Source organism: Falco rusticolus, chromosome Z (assembly GCF_015220075.1).
Source record: "Falco rusticolus isolate bFalRus1 chromosome Z, bFalRus1.pri, whole genome shotgun sequence".
Taxonomy (NCBI): Eukaryota; Metazoa; Chordata; class Aves; order Falconiformes; family Falconidae; genus Falco; species Falco rusticolus.
The window spans coordinates 81842694-81867847 of record NC_051210.1 but is presented as its reverse complement, the minus strand read 5'-3'; the positions used below and the strand labels follow the sequence as shown (position 1 = coordinate 81867847).

General features: G+C 43.5%; 1 protein-coding gene across 2 annotated transcripts in view; it reads left to right on the top strand.

Annotated features, from left to right (window-relative positions):
* Positions 1–25154, top strand: part of MYO5B (myosin VB) — a 148940-nt gene that overhangs the window by 87403 nt on the left and 36383 nt on the right. For both annotated transcript variants that reach the window (XM_037374114.1, XM_037374113.1), the window contains exons 17-22: positions 3094–3180; positions 11704–11815; positions 12968–13179; positions 15735–15891; positions 18142–18381; positions 23558–23797. In XM_037374114.1, coding sequence (XP_037230011.1) covers positions 3094–3180; positions 11704–11815; positions 12968–13179; positions 15735–15891; positions 18142–18381; positions 23558–23797 — 1048 coding nt within the window. The remainder of the gene's footprint in view (positions 1–3093; positions 3181–11703; positions 11816–12967; positions 13180–15734; positions 15892–18141; positions 18382–23557; positions 23798–25154) is intronic.

Here is a 25154-nt window from a genome sequence, read left to right as displayed (position 1 = left end):
TGGTATTGACAGTATTGTTAGTCTTAGTATTATTTGTTCCTTGTTTGTTTCAATGTTTACAACAAGTGATGAGTAACTTGATCAAACGCATGTTTAAAACAAACAGGATTTGGATTGCTCAAAAACAAGAAGGGGGAGATGCAGGAGGGGGTCTGGGAAGCAGGACCACAAGTAACAATCAGTTAGTTGAAAGGAATGTGCTTGAGCTTGTGGGCCGCAAGCCCTGGTGATAAGGGACGTGAGAAATTACTGAAGGGTATAGAAACAAGGACTAAGTATCAAGTTGAGACTATACAAGGAATAAGGCGGTTGGTTTGTCAGCTCGCTCAAGGACGTGGCGCAAGAACAGCAGAATTGTTGTCTTTAACTATTGCTGAATTGCTAAATACCTAGCGTGAGATCCTTGCGGGAGTTGCCACACAGTTATAGAATAAGCAAGTTTTTGAACCGATCAAAATAAGATGTAACAATTGCTTGTGTGTATATGATCATGATATTAAGCTAATTAAAGTGACATTTGCTTGCATCAAGCTGTGTCCTGTCTCTCAATCACGGCAGCGTGGCTCCAGTAAAGTCTATTTGTTTATATGTACAATTCAGAGAATATGGGGCTGGCTGTGAATGAGTCTGCATTTCAGAGGCACTTGTGCTGAAAAATACACGATGCTAGGAGGCATTAGTGAAGAAACATCAGTGGCACTGCTCTAGGTTAGCACTGAAGTATCTTGTAGCATGCAGAACAGTTGGTATTATGTTCACTGTTCAGTAAAAAAAAACAAATACCTTTTTCTTTTTCTAAAACATAACATTTTTCAGCTCACAAGAGCATTAAGGTTTTGCTAAAATGAGATTTAGCCCAAGAAGAGATGGGACCTAACAGCAGCCTTCTGGTACCTACAGGAGCTACCAAGAGGATGAAACCATGCCCTTCACTGTGGTCTGTGGTGGGAGGACGGGAATGGATAGCTACAAATTGACATGAGAGGTTCAGATGGAGATAGGGAAACTTTTTTTTTTTTGCCTCCGTGAGGACAGTCTATCAGTGGAGCAGGCTGCCTGGAGAGGTTGTGCAGCCTCCATCTTGGGAGGTTTTCAGTCTTTGACTGGATAAAGCCCTGAGCTATAGGTCTGCCTCTTAACTGCCCCAGCTTTTGAATATAGGAGGTTGGACTAGAGACCTCCTAAGGTCCCTTGCACCCTGTATTACTCTCATTCCAACTTTAAATCTTGGTGCAAATGTAAGCTTTGTTTTGTAGGAAGGTGAGGGCTATCAGAACTCCAGCCTGGAGGAAGGATTAGCACCACACAGTGGCATTTGCTGCATCTCACTGCAGGCTGGCTGCGTCTGAGGTTGATCCCTTGTGGAGGGAGAAGACTTCAAAGAGAGAGGTGCAAGGGGAATGCCTGACTTCAGCTTGTACCTTTGACAATTTTCCTCCCAAATTCTGTTTCAGGCAGGGTTTATGATCTCTTACTTGGGTTTCCAGGCCAAAAGCAACTTGTCACGTGCTTCTGTCTGCCATGGCAAGGAAAAGGCGTTCATAATAATGTGTATTGTCCTTTTAAACTCTTTTTTCAGCTTTAGTCTGTAGCTGGAGTTGTGGCTAGAGAAGGTCTTGGCTTTCTGTGCTGATAAATGACTGCAGCCGCTCTGGTTACTGCATTTCACCCCACTGAGCAGGGCTTGGCTGTGTTGCGGAGAGCTCCCCTTGTGTACAGCACAGATTGCCCTGGGATCTTCCAGGACTGAAGCTTCTCCATCCATCTACCAGTCCTGTTTCTTATTTATTGTTATGGAAACTGTACCCTTGTGGGTTCTTCCTTGAAGTGAGTGACAGCCAAAACTGATTTTCCACTCTGTGTCACGTTTGTGGTGTTGTAGTGAATAACTTACTGTAGACTTGACAGATCCAGGGAATTTGGAAATGCACGAAGTAGCAGGGGACTGTTTCTTATGCTGCTTTTGCACAGCAGAGGCTGGGCAGAACTATTCATTCAGGTTGGGCTTTCAGGAAAGGACAAGCAGGTACCCAAGATGCTTTTGTTCCTCACCTTTGTTCTGGAAATCTGACACAGTTACGGACATCTGCATCATATGAATCTAAGCTTGATCCATCAACCTCTTCCAGGGTCCAACATCTCGAGCTGAAGAGCTGGGACCTCTTTGTGCCTTCGATGTCAGGGGTGGAAGGGTGGATAAGTGATGGGGGATGCTGGTACTTGGACTCACTCACTCTCTGCAAAGATAGGCTGATCTGAAAGTGGGTTCATGCCAGGAACCAGAGAGAGCACAGCTCAAGTACTCAGCTGGAAGTTGGCACAAAGTTTGTTGGCACAAATTGCTGATGGAAATGAGATGCCAGTGGTAAGGGGTTGTGCCAGCTAAAAAGAGGAGGGCAGGCAGCTGGGAGCAGAAATACCTTGAATTTCCACATGATGTCTACTGAAACATTTAGTCTGGAACATGAATGCTGCTGTTCTTGGTAAACTTAAAGATTGCAAATCTGTGGGATCTGTTAATTACTCTGTTTTGGTGGAAATGTAATAGGTCAGATTTATTTTGCTGTTGAATGTGATTTTATTCTGGAAATATATTGTTGCCCTTATAGCTGCAAAAGTAATACTGTCTTGCTCGTCAAGCAGCTTGTGGTGGGGTAACCTCTTCCCTCCTTAATCATAATTGTGTTGCTGTACACAGCTGGGTAGATTATGGCTGTAGAGACTTAATTGTAACAAACTGTTCTCTCATCCCAAGAGTACCACTTGGCATTGATAATAGGGCAATAGCGAGGTCTGTTGCACTTGAAAAGCACAATGTCTTGTGACATGGAGTGAAAATGTGTGACATCTGTGCAGCCTGTACCCAAAGCAAGGCATGGGGTTTGTGGTTATGCTGAGGTTTGCAAGGGAATGGCTGTGGACAAAAGCTATCCATGGATGTGTGGTTTCTGCAGCCCCTGTACTAATGGTGAGGACAGAGCTCTCTACCACAAATCAGAAAACAGTTCCTGTCCCCAGAAGAATCATTATCAGCTTGGTGGTTGACGTGGTTCCTTCTCACTGTGTTAACCTCTATCCTAAATATAATTGCAGGTTTGATCCGGTGAGAGTGGTACAGCAGCTGAGAGCTTGTGGAGTGCTGGAGACCATCCACATCAGCGCAGCTGGCTTCCCGTCCAGGTACTGTGCTGGGATTTGGTGAGGCGTGCTACTGGTGTGCTTTACTCGGCAGGTTCACTCGTTATCTGGGGAGAGGGAGGGAAAAGAAAACACTAGTGTTTTCAGGACAAACAGGTTTTATTTACATTGGTTTATATCCAGTATAGATTTTTCCCTTTTTAGTATTTTTTCTCGTTTTGCAAGACCCCCATTAAGTCCTGGGTTCCTCAAGTCAAAGAGATTTGTTATCAAGTGATGAGCTGCAGAGTGAGGCTGCTGGAGGGTTTGTTGTGTTGTGTCCAGCGCTTCAGCTGGTGCTTTCAGTTTGGTCCTCAGAAGTAATTTGCTGTGGTGAAATCTCTGAAAACACTGGTGCATGGCAGATAAAGGAATCCAGCCGTGATCCCATATGGAGGGGGACAGCAAGAAGCAAAATAACAGCTCTATATCCTCTGCACTCATCTTCCCTGGAAGCAAATATTGCCCTAGAAGACTTCTTCACTGCTTGCCTGAAGCTCCCCATACATAAGCTCTTTGCAGTGTACAGTTTGCTTTCCTTTCTGTGGTTTGGTTTTGGTTTTTTTTCCCTGGCTTTGGACACCTGCTGCAATAATCATTTCAGCCAAAAAAAATTTCATTATATTTGCAGAGAAGGAAAATAAGGGTTGTAAATTATTATTGGAGACTTTCACTCTGCACATCCAAAATACATCAGGTTTCAGACTCTTGCATCTCAAATGGAAAGGTTATAGGTGGTGTGGCTCTTGCTGATCGCGATACAAAATTCAAAAGAGGTTTTTAGGGCCTAATAAATCAGAAAACAAACTATAAATAAGCCCTGAAGATGACAGGGACAAATAATTCTAAAAAAAAATAATGCATCAATTGCATTTTAGTGCAGGCAGCTTTGTGTTAATGTCAGCATAGCCATCGGCCTTTTTATAAGGAACAAAGGAGTTATAAATATGCTCAGTAAAGAGTTGGCTAAGTGTGATGCTGAACCTCATGAGAAACTCCCTGCCCTGGTTTTTGGGCAGGTGTGTGCTGCCTTACCAGTTACTCTCATCTCCAGCGCAGCTGCAAAGATCCTCTGACAATTGATGGCAGCTTCTGCGCATTGACATGAGGTGGCTTTGCTGCACCAAACCTCTGTTGGCCAGTGACCTCCATGGATGGGCAAAAACTGGTGATGGGGATCTCCTTAGCCAGCTGAGCTCAATGCCTGAAAAAGAAAAAAAGGGGGAAACAAAAAATAAAAAGTTTAATGGAAACCAATTTCTTTCTCTCCTCTGCCAGCGTGGGAGGGTGGCAGAGGTGCGTGGAGATTTGCATCCTCATGTTGGAGGTCTGGCCCTGTTAGAGGACCCAGCACCGCCTTTGGCTCCCACCTCTGCAGTCTTCAGGGCATTTGCGGAAGTAACAAAGAAAAAGATGCTCTTAAGTTCCACGGCAAAGTAGTAAAAACCAGCCCATGGGCTGGGTCTTCTGTTATCTCTATTGGAGTAGCTGCAGGGCCGGATCTGTTTGCCTACTTGCAGTAAAAGCCCTAAAGCAGTGCAACAGCTGTGGTTTCATTTGGAAGAGGCCACAGAAAGGCAGTTTTGTGCTCACTAAGCCAAGTGGTCATGTTCCCCTGGTGCAGTCTGCACTCCTGGCTCTGTGGCGGTGGGTCCTGGGGAGATAGGGGGAGCTCCGGCTTGAGGGTTGTCTCTAGGTTTTGCTGCTGGTTTTAGCATACCTGCAGGGATACCCTCTGTTCCTCTCCATTCATTGTTTTCCTACAGACTTGCAGCATTTTCCCGTATCTGCTCACCTAACTGTATTTTAGACCCTACAGTACTAAAATCGACATGTAATTAGTAACTGGGGAGGGGGAGCAGAGAGGAGGAACCACTGCAGCACCTGGAGACCAGACAAGATCTATTTATGGCAAATAATTGACTGGTACAAAGACTGCTTCATCCTGAAAAATGCAAAAGTGATGCTTTCAGCTCTGCTTGCACATGCTTTTGGTTATGAGATCTTTTTCCCAGGACACTAAGAATAACAGAACTCTTCCATCACCGCAACTTGTCAGCTTTCTTCCTCCAGGGCTAAAAAAAAAAAGGGTGCAAACAGCTATTTGAGCCTTTGAGAGTGACCTTCTCCAATTCAGTGTTTGGGATGCTTCAAGGAGAGGTTTGGGTTTTTTTTCGTGGGTTTGTTTTTTGGGTTTTTTTGTTTGTTTTTAGTTTTAGTGTTCCTAGAAGATAATTTTATTCAGGAACAATTCTGCACTAAATAAGATACTCACTTTGGGTTCAGGTATTCTTTTACCCTCTTGGTCATAGAATTCCAGTCTTGAAAATCCAGACCTAGGAGATGGACAACTTCATTGAAAGATTCTGAATACTTGGTATATTTGAATTTGCTTTATAAACCAGCTTGGGAAAACCCGCTTCCACAGGATCTTATTTAGTGGGAAATGTAATAGATGTTTTAGTTCCTTCTGCATTTTTACATCCATGCAATCTGTCTCAGTTTTCGTCACAGTGAGCATTGATTATTCCTCTGTATTTCCTTATATTTTACAGATAAGTCAGATTATCATGATTGATTAAGGATAAAACCAAAAAGGAGGGTCACTGCTTTAAATTTTAACCATGCATGAAGGCTGTAAATTTAAACCACTTCAAATAATAATGGGAAACTTAACCTTTGTGAGTTTTGTTTCACTTCAGTGTAAGCAATTCACCTGTAGAGAAACGAGGATTTTTCAAAATGTTTTATCTCAAGAGGAGGTTTTTTTTTTACGGAAATAGGAGAAAATGTTCACTTTCATCCTGTAGTATTTACATCTAAATATTTTCCAGCATACTGTCACTCTGAGTTACTCTTCTCAGATGTGGCCTTGGGTCAGACATGTCTGGGTAAAGCCACCTTCTGCTGTTACTTCATTCTTCTCCATCACAGTTACTTTATGACTTGAGGAACTGAGTGTTTTGAGGCTTTGGTAATTTTTATCTTTTTTTACCTGGTTCCTTTAAGAAAAAAAAAAGTTTTAATATAATTTTTAGTGTCCTTCAACCCATGTAAGTCATGATGTATTCCCACTGAAAGATGAAGCCTCACACTCTGCACTTCGGGTATGCCTGGCTTTATTTTATCATTTCCATGGTATGCTGTGCTTTGCCGCTATCTCAAGTAAATGGGAATGAAAACGTATCATTTGGTTTGAAATGTATTTGTTCGCGTGTACGTAAATGACTGTGATGAATGGACTGTCTCAGATGTGTAGATAGTAAATCTGTCAGCTTGCATGGGTAAAGTATGGAAGATGTCTCTGTACTATAAAACCATTCATCTTCTTTATAGAAACTGGCTACGTAAGGATTAGTCTATAGAGAATTAACTGGTGTAGATTGCCATTAGTAACAAAATATTCTTTAAAACAAGGTTTTAACTTGCATTTTGTCAAAACTCTCTGGTTCTGATGGTTTCCAGTCAATGGTACCACATCACTAGACTCCCACTGTGCTGTCACTCTCAGTAATGTGGTCTTTGCAGTCTTGCTGAAACACTCTTATTTTAGTTGTTATGTATGAAATTTATTGTTGAAGTATTCTTGGCCTTTGGCTGCTTCCTGTGGTTGCTGGAGCTGACTGTCAGATGCAGCATCTTTGTATCAATTCCATATAAAATCACAGCTGTTAAACTCTATAAACATTAAACATTCGTAATTGAGATGTATCGTGGGCATCCTTGGATATAAATTTATTTTTTGATAATGTGTGTTTAGCTGTTGTGCAATTATTTCAGGGAAATACAAACTATAAATGACTGGCTACTAGCAGTTCTGTTTACCCACTCCCCCCACTCGCAACAAAGGTGTAATATGTAAATAGCAGGTTTTTCCCCCCTCATTCAGCTCTTTGAATATATTCCAGCTAATTTCAAGCCATGCCAGTGTGCATGTTTCAGAGCTAATTGAAAGGCAAATCTGTTCTGCTGCAGTAAACAAGGCAAGAGACATTTTCTCTATGAACCACAGATTCTAAAATAATTTAATGTCAAATCTTGGCTCAGATATTCAACCTGTGTGCCCCCAAATAGGCCTTGGCTCCTATAGAATGACCCATAAAGCCCAGCTCCTTACGGAGATTACTAAAATATTGATCCCTTCAGAGGAAAGTACCACGTGATGCTGGTGGGATTTCTTAACGAAGCCAGGTTTGCTCAGCACACAGTTGCTAAGATGATCTTGGGTGATGGGGGGCAATGGATTTATTTTCCCTTAATGGGAAAATTCTGCATTCAGTTATTTTAGGCCAACAAAAAAAGCCATATTATGGTGAAGTCATAAAAGTGTCAGACTCTTACTATATTCCTTTCAGCTCTTCATTCAGTGCCGCTGAAATAATGTTACGTAATCACCCTAAAACAATAGGTTGGAGATGTTTTGGGCAGTTTCTGACTGCTTGGAGAGGTGCTTTTCAGAGGCTTCCTTGGGAGTAGAATTTCACCCTGTTTCTTACTCAAGCCCTCCCTTTAATTGCATGGTTGTATTAAATCCAGCTGGCTCTACAGCATGAGAGCTGCTCTTGGGTTCGTAGCCCTGTGATTTTGGGCAGGAGCAGCTTGTTTGCTTTGCACCCGGTTGTGGCTTTGTGTAAAGCATCCAAATCTTGTTTTTCAAACTGCAGATAAAAGGCTTAATCTGTGGGATGTGTTACGGTTTATTCCCTCTGTCTAATTCCTAGAGATGACACAGAAGTAGGTGAGCTGACCAAGTCTGCTGCTCCTGCCCAAGCCCTCAAGCATCCTGCTTGCTGCTCAAGCCCAGGGAGGTGGTTTTTTCCACAGGCATAAGTTATTTTCCTGTGTCCTTCCATTCCTTATATTGCCTTTTCCCTTTAGTGACCTGTGCTGACTTCAAAGCAAACAGTGTTTGAGTTTGACAGTGCTTGACCTTAGCTCTGAGATTATTATTATTTTTTTTTTCCTCTTGGGAAAGTTGAGTAGTATCTGTCTCATCTTTCGTGCGTCTTTCTTCCTCTTAGTTGCACAGGTACGAAAATTCTCCTGTTTACAGCCCTTTGCCTACCTGTCTGGATCTTATAACTTGATAATTACAAGGTATTGTATTTATTTAGTGGTCCTTGGTGGTTTCTGGCCTCCCAGTACCTAAAGGGGGCTTAGGAGAAAGATGGGGACAGATTTTTTTAGTAAGGCCTGTAGCAATAGGACAAGGGGGATGGTTTTAAACTCAAAGAGGGGAGATTTAGATTAGCTATTAGGAACAAATTCTTCATTGTGAGAGCGGCAAGGCACTGGCAGAGGCTGCCCGGGGCAGCTGTGGGTGCCCCGTCCCCGGCAGTGCCCACGGCCAGGCTGGGGCTGGGACCCACCTGGGCTGGGGGGAGGTGCAGGGGGTGGCCGGGGGGGCTTTAGGGTCCCTCCAACACAAACCATGCTGTGATTCCAACTCCTAGCAATGAGAGGTGCCCATGCTGTGTGTTTTGTGGCAGCATCCTGAAAACCTAGTTTCTGCTTTTAATTTAATACCTGTCATCGAGTTGAACCAAGGTGTAACCTTCCTGTAATCTCTCCTGACCTGCTAAGTGCTAGGGTAATGTGGCACATCTTCTGTCTCATGCTAGGAATCACTTTGTGAACAAGCAGGAGGGAAATATATTTTCTTCTTTTTTCCTTTTTTTTGTTGTTGAAGATGTGGATGTTGAACCTTTAAAAAAAAAAAAAAAGTCATGTATGCAGAAGAATGGGGGGGGGGGGGGGAAGCGTGTGTACCAAAGCATTCAGCTTTGGTATTTCTGCATTAGAGAGATCTCCTGTGTAGGGTTGGGGGATCATGTTTGTTTTTCTCAAAGCACGTAGTTGTAAGGTAATTTTATACTGCTTTGAACCTGAAGTTGTTTAACCAGGCATGTTATATTAAACCTGAGTGCTTTAATTGTTCCTTTCTCTGGGAGGGATCCTGTAACAGCACCTATGAACCCATGCAGTTTTCTTTTGCTTGTGAACTGGGACTGCAAATATTCAGTGAAACTCCTGAGCCCCCATGTAGCAGAGCTTTTGTCTTGATGTTCTGTGGACAGTAATACAAGCAATGTGATCTATCTCAGGACTGTCTTCTGCTAAATCAGTGAGAATGGTGAGAGCAGCAAAACAGCCTGACAGCAATCAGTGAGCTTATTCCCTGCCACTTCCAATGTCTTGTGTGAGACCTAATCCTAATAAGTGAGTTATTTATATTAAAGATGGACTCAGATAGAAACAAGTAGAAAATCAGTTTTTACCACCTTGTGAAATGAGAACAGGCTCCGAAGAAAGGCCCTCTGTGTAGTGACTTATGATCTGTTTTTAAGGAACTTCTGCAGGTGTCTGATTCTTGTTTGAAGCAGCTGCAGGATTTTGCCACCTCTGTCTTGGGGCAGGAAGGTGATGGATTTCGATGCTTTCTGCCCAGCTTGGACCTGTGTCCTCAGTTACATGTTGCCTACCCACCATCTGCTCTTTGCTGGAGGAGCCTGGGTGGCACTGCAGGATGGTTTCTTCCTCTGAATAGCATCAGTTAGGAATATCAGTCCCTAAACTGACTCTTGCAGGTTAATGGGAATACCCCTTCCTGGCGTTTTTTTCCTCCCTGCCTGAAGCTCTCCCTGGCCTGAGTAATACCTAAGCCAGGCAGGAGGTCTCCAGCATCGCGTGCTTGGCTGCGTGCCTCGGGAACTGTGTGGTTCGCTTCTCCCATTTCATTTGGGTTTGACTTGGAGCTGCGTAAGCCTCAGATGTGCTTAAAATGAACGTGGGTTTTATTTGCACAGTGCGAAAGGATGAGGTTGCAGGTACAAAATGGGAAATGTAATTACAAATCCAAGGCACCTAGAAGCAAAGAGAAAGCACATTAAAGCTTAAACCCTACATGCCACAAGCCTGTAGTCTTGCATGTAATCTTTGTGCTTAGTTTTTCTGTACCTCTCCCCAGAGAGAGCTCCCCCTTGCAGGTTTTTGTTGGGTTTTTCAGGGTGATAATCCAGTACTTTTAGTTATTTGAAGGGTGGGTAGCCTTGGCTGTCCAGCCCCAGGGCTAGCCCATGTAGACAGGGGTGAAATCATCACTAAATCTGGCTACTTGGGAGCTACTCTGACCATGGGAAGTCCTCTGATTACAGTTTTGTCCTTGCTCCTGTCTCCAGGAGCCCTCCACCTTACCTTGCATTGCTTCAAGTGCAATGCTAAGGACTCTTTCTAGTCTTTGCCATTCCCATATATCTTTGCAAGTGGTGTCCTGGGTGCTGTGTGTCCATGCAGGAATTGTGTGGTACTTCCCAATTCTTAGCAGTTGGGGTTTTTTATTTTTTTCTTTGTTCGGGTGGTGTGACATCTCACCCAGCCCCACCACTGCAAACTAGGCAAGTGTAAGGACCCATTACAAGCATCACTGTGGCCCATTGCAATTTATTTTGTCTTTCTTTACCCTCTCTGTCTCTGGAAGTGGAAGAATTGGTTTAATAACACAAAAATAAAGGCATGTGTGGGGCTGCTGGGCAGAGGATGACATGTTTCTATGGCTCCTTTTCATACAGTTTTGGCTGCCAGAACATCCATGTGGGTGAGGATCAGGCTCACAGATGGTTTAGTTGAGTGAAGGCAGAAGTAAAAATATTTGTAATCTTCTTCTGTCTTCCTCTGACATTTGTTCTGTGTGCTTTTTTGAAATAACAGTGGCCGTACTTGACATTGCTGGACATGGCTAGTGTTTTAATTAAAAACTCAGGGTTTTGAGGGGTTCATAACTCACTGTGTTCATTTGGAGGAGGTTGAAACTTGGCAGATGCTGAACCAATTTCAGGATCTGGTCTGCAGGCTCCACATCTAACAGTAGCAGCAGGAGATGATATTTCCTAGCAATACTCCAATTCCTGCAAGTACTGTTGTGTGTTTGGAAGCTTGACTACTGGTGATGGTGAGGCATCTTCCAGGTAGCTGCTTTGTCTTTTCGGAGTCTTGGTTTTTAAGAGTGTCAGCGACAGACCTCAGCATGGAGTGATTAGTGAATTAATTGATTCAGATTAATATTCAGCAGAGTTTGGAAAAGCAAAACAAGGAAGAGTTTCTATTTGATCCATTCTCTATCATCTTATCAAAATTTCTTTTAAAATTTTATTTGCCATCTCAGGAGATCCGTGATATCTTCAATTTAGCATATCCTTTCTGAAGGGAACAGCGTTGTTGCATTTGACTGGTAAAATGCAGCAGCCTGGGAAGGACATCAGGAGTGAAAACAAGGTGGTCTGTGGCCTTTCTGTTCCAGGCTAGAAATGCACTGATAAGGTCACTTGGTGGCAGGGGAGGGCTGAGACTGGGGGCAGCTTTTGGGTGATCAGACTTCTTTCAGGTGGCTTTGTTCCATACTGAGGGTGGTGGTGAGAGATCCCTCAGTATATGAGTTTCATATTTTGAGTCCTCTGTGACTCCAAATGCTTTATTTTAAGGAAATAATGCCCAGCATGCAGACTAATCCTGTGTATTCTTTGCTTTCAGATGGTCCTACCATGACTTTTTCAATAGGTACCGTGTTCTGATGAAAGAGAGAGACCTCTCTAAGAATGACAAGAAGCAGATCTGCCAGACCCTGTTGGAAGACCTCATTACGGTGAGCTGGGACCAGATCTTTGGCAATGATTCTTACAGCATGGAAGCTTGTGGCATTGATGTGATCTGAATTGCTCTTCCTGCTCCTGCTTTACCTGCTACTTGTGCAGGTGTTTCTTCAGTGTAGGCAGCTTGGGGCTTTTTCCAAAGTGAGAGAGTCTTGTAAGGGTGTAGCCGAGAGGAAGCATGACATGGGTTCTCTTGATTGCAGTCAAGCTGAGTGTGCCATTTCAGTGCTGGAGAAGTCCAGAACTATCACTGACTGTATGTGAACAACGGGCCACATTTAGAAAATACATCCCCCCAACCCCTCCTTCTGGTTTTGGCTAGCTGGAGCTGGAGCACATTTTAGAGGTCCAGCTTTGGACAAAACCAGGAACCTTAGTCAGTCATTAAATGGCTCTTTGCACAAATGAGTAAGAGAAAAAAGCAATAAATGCCCTATCTTGATATGTGGGAGACTTTTAATAGCTATTAATGTGCAGAAAAAGCATCCCATAGATTGGGACTTTTTTTCCCTTAAGCAAATAAGGAGTCTTTGCCACCTCTCCTCAGCAAAACCTTACTGCTCAGACTTGTGCATTATTTTAAAATTGCAAATATGCATACAAAAGTTTCTCGCTGTTGACCAGCCCAGAATGCGCACAGCACTTTAGCCAGGTTGTAATTTTTGATTTCTTGTTCTCCTTGTGGGATTTTGAGGAATTTACTCAATTGAGTTCCTCTGCAAAAGTCGTTCTCTGTATGCACCAAGTGTTTCCCTTAGCTACAGAGCCAGAGTGCTTGTATGATTTTGGAGATGTAAGCCTTAATCTTTTTGAGAAAGAACTATCTGGCATCACATTGCTCTATTTAACTAAAAAAAAACAACCCAACAAAAAATCCCAAACCCCCAAAAACATTCAAAATTTGTCTAAGTGTATCAAACTTAAGACTGAATCCTAGTGCTGCATTCCTCAGTTGGTATATAGAAGCTTAAGTTGTTTGGAATCTAATAATACCTTCATCACCTAATTAAGAAGAGATGTGAGCTGAGCTGATAAATTTGGTTCAAAGTGGTTTTTTTTAATATGTGTCTACTGAGCAGCATAGACTGAAAAAAAAATAAATGTTTGCCTTAATTAAATTTAGTTTCCTTTATGTTTTTGAAAAGGATCCAGACAAGTTCCAGTTTGGACGTACCAAGATCTTTTTCCGTGCAGGCCAGGTGGCATATCTGGAGAAACTTCGAGCAGTTAAGTTCAGGGCTGCCACAATCATGATTCAGAAGACGGTGAGGGGCTGGCTGCAGAGGGTCAAGTACAAAAGGCTGAGACAAGCTGCAATCGTCATCCAGTGCTACACGCGTGGGCACCTGGCACGGAGGTGGGTCCTGGGAAGCCCTCTGAGGAAGAGCTAGCTCGGAGGTCAAGTGGAAAAATGCTTTTGGGTACTTTGTGTTTTCAATCTGTTCCATCTTATAGACTTTAAACTTAAGGTTTCATGTGAGAAGCATTGAAAATGCTCTGCATGGGGTGTTGCCTTTCAGCCCTGTGAAAACAAGACCCATATTGTGCATGTAGGTACTACTGTGGTGGAAGTTTCTGTGCTGAAGTCGGGACTCGTTCCTGACCACTCTCTCCAGCTTTATTTGGGGGCAAAAGATGAAATTTCTTTGCCTCAAACTGATTTCATATTGGTATTAATTTAATTTCTAGGTGCTGGGCCAGGGTTATAACATAGGCAACTAGGTTATAATCAGATGACTAAAGTACTCTGAGGAGTTTAGGTGAAAGAGTTTCACAGAACTGATATTTTTCTGGGACTTCCTTTGGCAAAGGGTGTTTGGATCAGCCAGGGAGCAGTTTGCCTAGTTGGTATGTGTTCCTCTTCTGCAAGGACCAAGTTTGTGCCTCCTTGGTATCCCAGGGGAGTTCTCAGAACTGATTTACTGTATTCTTTGTAACGAGAAAAATCAGTCCAAATTGCTGGCGATGGGGCTATTTACAGTACAGAGTAATAGAGCTCGATGTTTAACTCTCTGTGTGCAGGAACCTGAAGCTACCTTGTGTCAGTGGCTCATTGGGATTTCTGTAGAGAGTGCTGTACTGGAGAGTGCTACTGCTAGTAGGAGATGTGGGGTTGGTGTAATGTAATAGCATCCCAACACACAGCTCACCTTGCATCTTGTGCCCCATATTGGTGTCAAACACTGCCGTTCTCTTGCATCTAGCCAGGCTGGCTTTGGGCAATTCACAGGTAGGAGTAGATGTGGGTCCTTTCAGATTTGTTTCCCTTCTTGTTTTCTGCTCAAAGAAGCTGTGGTGTGTGAGCTATGTTGTTTGGTTTTGAACAGCAATGTTCTCCCTTGCTCTGAGTCAGCATCTGCCCATCAGAAGTACTTCTGCCTGATCTGCAAGCCCAATTAACTCTGCTTGCACGTGGGCAATAACAGGTGCTGCCACTATGCTACAAGGCTCCTGCACAGTCACTTCTTCACTCCTGATTGCTGAATGAATATCTATTTCTATCAATTATTGAAGCGACTAAAGGTGAAGAACTTCCATGTTCTTCCAAAATACAGTACGATTTAGAGGAAATCCTTGGAATGAACATCAGAGATGCTAGCTGGATTTTTGGTGTTGTGCTTGTGAAGGAATTCAGGGATGTGAAGATCTCAAATAAGCAAAGCTTATTTGACACAAATAAGCACAGGGTTTTCTTGTCCTTGGAAGTTTAGGTACTTCTCTAGGCTGGTGGCTGCAGGTCCCTCTCGCAGTCTTATAGCTGACTTGAAGATAAGGCAGGTGATACCTAAGCCGTGAGAGGATGGTTAAGAAAAAGGGAGAGTCGGTGATTAACTGCCCCTCCCGTGGGCTCTCCACGCATACTTACAGGCTTGGACTCTATATTTGACTTCGCATCAGCCATCCATCCTTCTAAGGAGGGGAGGAGGAATCCCTGGTGATGCTGAAGTGATGGTGTACGAGCTAAAAGAGTGGTTGGAAACAGATGTGCCAAAACCACGTGCTGCAGTGTTTCTTCAGTGTGATTTTTTTCAGTTCTCATCTTTGTGCGGGTTTTGTAGGGATGGATGTCATCTAAATAATGCTTTCTCCTCTTTTTGGAAACAGACCATCGCTTGTCCTCTTCTGTAAGCTCTAGTTCAGTGGGTTCTAATGAGAAACCATTAGCCTTGACAATAAGAATATATAAACCAATCCTATATGGCTCTTTAGTTTTGATCGAGGTGGATCAAGTATCTATATGATGCCTCATGCTGAGAGCAGTAAATGAATCATAAATTCAGCAAAATGAGCTAATTACCAAATCAAATGGAGGTTTTATGGACATATATTAACTAGTGTAACAGCAAATTGAACATGAATTCAGTTGGAGAATGGGGAGCAGCATGGCATGGAATTGACCACATCCCTTATTATTTACTCTGTTGAGTTGCTTCAGGCTCTGCTCATGAATGTTGCCAAACCAGTGCACACTGGTTTAAATGTCAAATCAATTTGCTGCCGTTTTCACTGAGTTGGTAGATACCCTGCGTGATGCTTGCTTTTTATAGTTAGGGAAGTGATGGAGCCAACCTGGACACTGTTTGGCTGAAGCATGTAAGGCAGAGAGATCAAACCAAGAGAAAAGTGGGGAAATATTTGGGTTTAATGCTGTTTAGGAGTCATGAGGTGTGTTGATTTCTGATCCCAGTGCTCCTGGGTGCCATGGACGCTGATTGCATGCGTGTTCCCATAATTCTGGCAGACATGCTATCAGCTGCTCTTTTCTCAACCCTGTTGCTGGGATGGTCTGTTTTGAATACTGTCAAGCTACTTCTGGGCAAAAGGTTTTTCTTTCTGCCCAGTTTAAAACTTACTACAACGGAAAGAAGGGGAGTTTAGTTTTACCCCTAATCTCTTTTCTGTGCTTTGCAGACTGGCTGAGCACCTGAGAAGGACGAGAGCTGCCATCATTTTCCAGAAGCAGTACCGAATGCTGCAGATCCTCCGAGCTTTCCAGAGGGTCCGCACCGCAACCATCACCATTCAGGCTTTTGCTCGGGGCATGTTTGTCAGGAGGATTTATCACAAGGTACAACTCCATGGAGCATCTTTGCGTTAGAGAAGGGTAGGAAGAGCCTTTATATTTACCTCCACTGGCATAGCACGGTGGTGTATTTATTGCGGCTGTTTTGATGTTTTACAAAGCCGACAGCCCTCTGGTGTTTCTGGAGAGCACGTGGTGACGGCAAGCATTGCCATTTAAAGCAGTGCAAGAAAAAAAGATTTTGGCAGCAGCACCTCAGTGGAGCAGCTAAATTAAATTAGTCATTCGGCTGCCAGGAGGCACTGTGCAAATCTGGAAATGTCATTTGATCTAACTCATACTCAGCAAAAACCTCCTTGGTAACCCCAATTTGTGTCTGAGCTGTGCTGCCAGTGCTGTTTCTAGTATGGTGGGAAGACCAGTAGGGCCTGTCATGGAAGGTATCAAGTTATTTATTGATATAAATCCCTTTTTAATTAGTTCTAACCACTTAGTATTCTGTGTTGGACCAGGAGCTGAAAGCAAGGAATTAAAGGTTGATGACAGCAAGTGATACAGTGAGAAACTGCCTGTCAGGAAAATGAAAACAGCTTTGGGGAACCTTCTGTCTACTCCTCAGGTCCAGCCTTGTTTTGGTAGTTACCTGAATTTCTGCCTAGATGTAGTCACGAGAATACTCAGAGAATATCAGAGGCACAATGAGCCGAGAGCCTGTTCCTGGAGATGATGGAGGTTACCTGGACTCCATGTAACCCATCAGAGAGAACAAGGTTGTCCTCTGAAACAGTGCATCTGGATGCTGCTGATCAGGAATTAGTGCTGCTGCTGCTTTTTCAGCATCTGTTTTTCAAATCGGAAGCCTCTGCAGGGGAGACAGCCGGTCCAGCATTTAAACTGTCTAAGGCAATGCAAAATCTTAACGAGGTGTAGAAGTTGGCTGAAGTTCAGGCCTCTCAAATCTGAACATCCTTAATCTCCGGAGCACCCAGATACAGGTGTTGGACATTGGTGTTGGTTCACGTGCATGCTCAGCAACAGATGCAGGGCTGCAGGTGATGCTCCGTGGGGTCAGGGCATGCCTTGTGCCCACCAAGACTTTGCTGTAAGGCTGCAGTCGGCCTCAAGGCAATTCAGTAGGGTTTCTTCTAGCTCTTTGGGTACCCCCAGTGTTTTCCATCTAAGACTGCCAGGGCTGGAGACATATGAAGCTCGTTACAGAGTAACTCCTAGTGCATCCTGAGTTCACAAAATCCCTTTATTCTGAACTAAAATTTGTAAGTGCAAAGAAAACCTTAGGGTGAAACAAAGGATTTGTAAGAGAAGCTGATATGTTATCTTTTTTGAGACAACTTATTCCAAACTTACAACAGCAAAGTGTCTGGTAATCCGTAAATTCTCCTGCGATTTCTTTCCTCACAATACTGCAGCATAAATCAACTTAAAATTATTAGCAGCATGCTGGTCGTATCTCTTAATATTCAGCCTTCAGTTTTAGAGGAAGGAATTAGACCACCACCTACTGAAAAGATTGCTGTAAATTTTTGGGGAGAAATTGAATGCAAAAGTACCAGCCTTTTCACAAAACCAGATAAAAGTCTGTAGAAATTGAATCATGCAAGAGAACTGGCTGCAGACTGTAGTGAAAGGACAGGACTTGAGGATTTTATTTGGAGGTTATTTGCATGGTAAGAAATCCCACTGGGGCAGTGTTTATCTGCAGTACAAATTATCATAATACAGGGGTGCGACACAGGGGAAAAAAATCTACAAACCTGTTCTGGTTTGAGTTATATCTGATGCTGAAGGGACAGTAAATTTATTGCTAAGTGTTGGTGCATCTGTTAATGGCTATTTATTCTGCTAGCTGTGGATCTCATGGGTCTGAGTACTGGTCCCACTTGAGCCAAGATGTCCCCCATCCCCATTGAGTCTTCTGCTTGCCAGCCAGGCTCATATCCCCCATTTCTCTGGCCTGACTCTAAAAAGAGCAGCATGGCTCCTAAGGGAGGACTGGATGTGTCTTGCCTGCATCAGTTGAGCACAGTGACTAGAGAAACCCCCCAGGAGTGGGGTTTGAAGCAGTTCTTCCCATCTATGAAAGAGGATGTGAAAGAACAGTCTCTATCTCCCGCCGTCGCCCCCTGTACCTACCAGGACATTCCTTCTTGGAGGAGAAGCCCTTTCAAAGGCAGATTGGGAAGTGCTGAGTGCCACGTCGCAACCAAGCTAGGGCTGCTGCTACCTTTACAGGTGACTTTTTCCTTTGATTGTCCCGTTTCTACCTGTGTTTTGTAGATCCTCGCAGAGCACAAAGCCACCATCCTCCAGAAGTACACCCGTGGCTGGCTGGCCCGCACTCGCTTCCGCCGGGTCAGGGATGCTACCATTGTTCTGCAGTGCTACTACCGGCGCATGAAGGCCAGGCGGGAGCTAAAGGCGCTGAAGATTGAGGCCCGATCAGCCCAGCACCTGAAGAAGCTCAACATTGGCATGGAGAACAAGGTGGTCCAGCTTCAAAGGAAGATCGAAGAGCAGGTACGTCCTGAGCTGTGCTGGGACAAGCATGCTCCTGCTTCAGCTTTGCCTCTCTTCTGTTGTCCTTCTCAGGAAGGATTTTATCTTCCTATGATGTCTAGGAAGGATGTCATGGTAGCCTTCTGCTACTGCTGGCCAGCCATTTGTAAGGGACACTGCCGTGGAAGTGCAGATGCACTTGGATCTTGGGTCTCCACCTTGTCTGAAGAGCTTGCTCAGTAAGCTGCAAGCGCTGCATTGTAATTGTTGTGAGAACTGCCCAGAAGAACTCAGAAGAGGAAGGTAAAATGGCAGTTTTGAAAGGTGTTGCTTCAAAACCCAGGCCAGCTCCATGTGAGATCCCAATGTCAAACAAGCTTTGGGCTGGATTGTTCCATTGTGCTTTCTGCTTTGCAAGCACTGAGGATGCAGTGTCTGCCACAGTTTTTTTCTTTTACTGAACTGTATGTCTTAGGAGTCATGTTACTTAGAAGGTCAGCAGTAAATTGGGGGAATACTCGCTTTGCAAAGTAGTTTGAGCATATTTGTGTTACTAGACATAACAACTGTGCAGAAGTAAGCCTTGATCAGGGGTGAGATGGTACCATGGAAGCGACAGATGCCTGTGCGAGTGACTTGATGGTCTTACTGTGACTACTTGACCACAGAGAGGTCTTCATCAATTGCTGCTTGTCATTAATGAGCTGCAGAATAATAGTTTGATTACACATGTAGGAGGGTTTTCCCACCTACTAACGTGTACAAGTTACTCTGATAAATACCCTCTATATTCCTTCCCAGTGCTGTACAAAGATTTCAGGGATGAGTATAAGAAAAGCTGAATAGGGCCCCATTGTATCCACCAGTATCAGTGGGGAAATTCATATCCACCTGTATCCTTAAACAGCCTTTTTACGGGCAAGAGAAACGTTCTCTGTAAGTCAGGAGACCTAGTTATCTGTAATACCAGTTATTGGCAATCGTAGTTTACCAGTCTATATGGGATGTTGACAGGGATGCTTATATATCACACTTGGTTTCCTTGCTGCCTTAAATCTCTCCCATCCCTATGTGTATGTATGACACAAGAGTTCCTGCCGTGAAAATGATGAGAAATGACTCTGCGTTGGCTCAGATACTGCAGAGTCAAGACACCCAGGGATTTGCATTACTGCTGGCTGCTTTCATTGCTGTATTAATTGGCTGCAAAGTGTGTACCGCAGTAGAGTCTGACTTTGAAACCGCAGTGTTTCAATTTAAAATGCCTGATTGCATCCTTAGATTTTGCAGACAAGCCATAGCTTAGGAATGGAAAATGTTGAGCGTAAGGTTTTCTTTATATATTAGAAACCTGTTTGATATGACCCTTCATCTGGAGGGTATTCGGTTGGATTAATTGGGATGAGTCATTTCAGGTCCAGGTATTTGAGCTGAAGTCATGCAATGAGCGTGAGCATCAGTGTTAGGTCTGCTGTCTGCTGGAATTGGCAGTGGAGCAGCAGTATTAATTTTTTTGATCGCCCCCCCCCCCCCCCCCCCCCCCCCCAATTCCTTGCCATTTACTGATTTACTGCTAGGAAAAGTGCAGGGGTGGAACAATAAAGAAAAAACAATCTTTGGTTAATGTTGGCTTTCCTGTTGGGACTTACGAAAGCAGCAGAAAGCTCTACTTTAGGGAAGGAGGCATCAAGAGCTTTTAAGTAGGCAGAAATAATGGGCTGGAGCTTGTCTTGATCTCTGCACAGACCATTTTAAAGGAGTTTGCTGCTTTGTGTGTAACTTCTGCAGGAAAGAATTACTGCTCTGTATTACTCGCTGTAGTCTGTCCAGTGAGATAATTTCAACCCTTGTTTCAAGACTGACAGGTTTCCCTGGGATGCTTTGGAAGTGCTAATAAGAAGTGCTGTTCTAGTGGAATTTCCTTTCAGTACACTGAGTTTTTTTCTGGCAGCAGTGAATTTGTTGCACCGTCATTTCCCAGAAATATCTTTATTTCAGTCCTCACTAATCCATAAACACAACCTTTCAAAATGCCAGTGAAATTTGTAAGAAAAAAAAATCTGCAGGTAACCTGGAGAGCAGCAGTTGTATCGTTTTCTGACTAGCCATGAAAGAAATGCTTCCATTGCAGCTGCTTTAACTCATGCGTGAGTAGAGAGATGCGATACTCCCTGTGCCCCTGGGGAAGAGAAGATCTTTCTTTAAAAAGATTAAAACCTATTATTGTATGTCAGCTTCATGCACTCTAGTATCCGTAACTGGGCCTATTTAATGCAGTTTCTGAATCAGGTGATGGATTTTTTGCACACACGAGAAAGGTTTAAATCTGTTTTGCTGCAAAATATCCATACTGGACCACTTTTATCTATCCATGTTGGGCCACTTTTTTCTTTTTTCCTCTTTTCAGTTAAGTGAGTTTCTGTGAATGTGTGTGTTGTAGCTGTGTGAGACGCTTTTAAGGCTGTTACCTAATTTAGTGTTGTGTTCACGCAGCCAATAATTAGACTCACAGTGAGCTCCCCACACTGTCTCTGCAAGCGGCAGTATCTCTGGGAGTGTTTATTGTGACTAAAGCTAGTTTGGGTACCAGCAGTGATGAAGTTGTTGTCTCTGCAAAATAAACTCTAGATTGCTTCGCAGAGCCTGGGTTGGAACCGGGACTGTCATAGCTGTGCTAGGCTGGATAATGATTTAAGATAAAGCAAGTTCAGGTTTAGTGGAGTCTGTGGAGCAACCTCCAGCTGCAATGGAGACCAGCCATTTTGGTATGAGACACTAAATGCTCTCTCCTGTCTCTAGCAGCCTATAACAAGAAAAAATATTCCTGTGCATTTGTCTTGTATCTGGGTTGAAATCTCAGTTGGCTGATGCTTAAAATTATATACATAAACCTTGGGACACAAAGCCATGAAACGTTGTGTGTCGGAAAATGAGCAGAGACTGGGGGAAGCAGCAGAGTTTCATGAACCAGAATGATTATTGCCATTCTCTATAAAGCTTTTCTCTCTGAATGGTTCTCTTTGGAAATGTCTTCAGTCATGCAGAAATACTAAGTCCTTAATACTGTATGAATGCTGAATTTTTATGTTCACTAATAATTCTTTACAAGGAGCAAAGGAAAAGATGTTAATATCCCTTATTTACTTGTTTTTCCATTTGAGATGTCTTTATCTTGCTTCAGAGTGCTGAGACTGCAGGGAGAGTGGTGTGCTTCGGGAGGTCACCTGTAGAGGGGCCACAAGGATGGTCAGTGTGGTAGTAGAAGAAATAGTCCTGTGAGCCACATTAGGAATCTAAGAGACTAATCCAGAGTATGGGTGGGGATTTTGGTATTTGCCCACTCACCATGCATTTGTACAGGGGCCTGTCTGGTCTGGAAGAAGCTGTGTAGACCTAGAAGATAAAATTATCTACTTTCATGGGGTTTTTTTCTTTTTTTTTTCTAGGCTATAAAATTCTTTGAAAACTAACTCTGTTGTACAGGAGCTATTGGGAGCCTTTGACCCTATCACAGAGATAGATCATACCTTTTTTTTTTTTTTTTCATTGAAACTTTCTCTTGCTTACTTGACTCCGGTGAACGTCTTGGAGGAAGAAGCTGCATCTCAGGATGTGTGACTTTGCACCTTTTCTGCTCATCCTGACCAGTCAAAAGCTATAAATGAGGACTTCCCTAGTCCATTGACTTTTTAAAATGATACATTTGTGTCTTAAGACTTTTGACTTCTGGCTTATTCACTTCAGCTTATCTTGGCCTCCACATCAGCTAAAAACTTCAGGACGGAAGGAGCATTTTCACATGAGCTGGTGTAACAATGCTGGTTACTAGAGCTCTGAGAAACAGTGAAAGGCTGAGTTCATAGACTCACCGAATGGTTTGGGTTGGAAGGGACCTTAAAGCCCACCCAGTCCCACCCCCTGCCCCGGGCAGGGCCACCTCCCCCCAGCCCAGGTGGGTCCCAGCCCCAGCCTGGCCGTGGGCACTGCCGGGGACGGGGCACCCACAGCTGCCCCGGGCAGCCTCTGCCGGCGCCTCCCACCCTCACAGGGAGCAATTCCTTCCCAATATCCAAGATAAATCTTCCTTTTTTCAGTTGAAAACCATTCCCCCTTGTCTTATTGCTACATGCCCTTGTAAAAAGTCACTTGTTAAAAAAAAAAAAAAAAAAAAAGTTAACAGACTACTGTGACACTTACCTGGTCTGAACAATGAACTCTTGTCAAATGTTTTCCAGCAAGACCAAGAAAGGCCCAAACTGGTATCTGTGATACATAAGTAAAGTATCTACCAAAGCCCCATTCAAGAAAGGAAAGCCTTTTGAATCTGTTGTACAGTGAGTGATAGGAGCCCCGATCTTTAAAGCTGTATTAAAAGCTTTCAGAAAGGGAACTCTAAAAACCAGACTATACGTTGCAAAACACTTCATTTGCTCTCATGATTGTCTCCCTAAAGTTATCAAAGCTATGTCGTAGGCTCTTTACTGAAGCTCTTGGTCTGTTGTGAATGTCGTTTCTGGGGCTGGTTAATAATGATGCTGTTTTATTAGTCACTGTGTAGTCCCCATTGACTTTGATTTGAACCACAGAAAAATCAAATGAGGCTGCTGAATTTTAAGGTCTCAAACCTTGGGAGCAAATCCTTGCTAAGTGCTTTAAAAGGGAAAATCTGAGCAAATAAAGAGGTGATTGAGCTGGCACATGGCTTAAAGCTGGGATTTAGGGAGCTTTTTGTGCTCGAGGCTGCAATTATGCTACAACTCATTGTCACCCCAGGTTCCTGCAGGCCTAGGAGACAGGAATAAAAGGATAAGCTGCAAACCTGACGTTACAGACAAAAAAAAATTGCAAACCAATTGCATTAAGCAACATTGTGTGGAAGCTGTAATATAAGTAGGATTTTTGGTTTGGTTGCCAGCCGCTACCAAGCATTGTTTGCCTTTGCTTCAAGGTTTATTTAAAATTTAAATTAACATCAATTTAACAAATGCTTGTATAATTGTTACCAAAATATTATTGAGCTTTTGTCACAGTTTGGAATTGTCTTGAGCTTTTAGCATTTTCCTGGAAATGTTTGTTATTGGAAGTTTATTACCCACCATGTTCAAGGATTTTTAACAGTTACTTTTGTAGTGCATCAGGTGCATGCATTGATCTTGCTTATGGTATGTCTTTCTTCTTTTGGGGATGTTGGCTGCAGAACAAGGAATACAAACTTCTGAATGAACAGCTCTCTACGCTTATGTCATCCTACTCCTCTGAGGTGGAAAAGCTGAAGAAGGAACTGGCACAATATCAGCAGAGCCAGTGGGGTGACAGCAGCCAGCTTGTGAGCTTGCAAGAAGAGGTGGGGCACCTCCGGCTGAAGCTTGAGAAAGCCAACAGTGAGAGGATGGTTATGGAAGACAGCTACATTAAGGAGCAAGACCTATTGAGAAGGGTATGTCTGTTTGTCACATCTCATGTTGTGTAGGACTCCTGCAGGTGGTCATACTGGTGAAAGTACATGAAAAAAATAGGTCTGAAGGGGAAAGAATTACTACTCTTTAATTCAGATTTTTTTTTTCCTTTTTGTTAATGAATGCCCCTAAATTTTGCCTTTGTAGCTAGGTCACAGGGCAGGAAGGGCAGGTGGATATCCCTGCAGGAGCAGCGACTGCCTCATGTCAGGAGGATGCCCCATCTTGATGCCTTTTGTACTGCCAGCCATGAAGAAACTCCACAATTCCAGTCCCATCTGGAAATAAGGGTGGTTAATAAATGTGGATATGCAAGAGTGTTGTGTATGTAGTGATTCCTCACAGTATATAGTACAAAACACTGGAGAAGGCTGTTGCCGATGCTGTAAATATTAGGAAGATGTCATTCCTCAGCCCAGCCTGGTATGGGACGTGAGGGCTTGGTCTCTGTGGTGCAGTCCGTGGCTGTTGCAGCTGGTTGTAGTGGTTGGTGTTGTAGGCGTATGCAGAGTATGACCTGTGTGGGGACCAGCTTGTCCCACCCAAGCAGAGGCACTGCTCGAACACAAGTTAGGCTGGTTGTTGTGAGCCTTTGTAGGGTTTGGAGATGTGATGCAGACTGAAAACTTTTACTTTTTTTTTTCCTCCTTCATGCAAACTTCTATGCTTTCTGGACCTCTTGAGGTGGAGGTGGTCCAGCATTGCCACTGTTGTATGAGAAAGTGCTCTAGTGGAAGAAGCAGGCTTCAGAGTGTGGAGTTTTTTTGCAAGTAGTAAAAATGGACCTTTTACCCTGAACTTCTTTGCTGATCAGGTTCATTCTGAATAACCTTCATGTCCGTTCTCATAACCTAAAGCACTAAGGTATGGGTTTAGTTTTCTGCTGCAAGTGCATGTGACTGCTCAGGTTAAATCTGTGATCTTTCTTGTGCATCAGCAATTGAAATGGTTTCTTTAATCTGCTGTTGGAAAGAATTTAGGGCTTTTCTACTTGATACGTTGCAGAGAAAAAGCTGGTTTGCAGCTGTTACTCTAGAATACGCTTTTTGTGTGACAACCTGAAGATGAGTCACTTCTGGAGATTAGGGAAGAAAAGGTCTTGGATTAGCCATGTTTTTATTATGATGGAAGAATGCCCAGATGGGGCTCTTCTGTGGCACTTCACTCAGCAGCACCTGCCCTGGCCAAGCTCCTCTTGGGATAAGCCACCAGATGGTGGGTTTGGGTGCAAACCTGTGGGAACTGTGTGGTCACGATAACTTAATCTGAATAATTTAGTGCAGCTGAAGTGCATTTTTGTATGTGCTTCTCAAAAGGGCGTTCAGCCTGTACCCATGT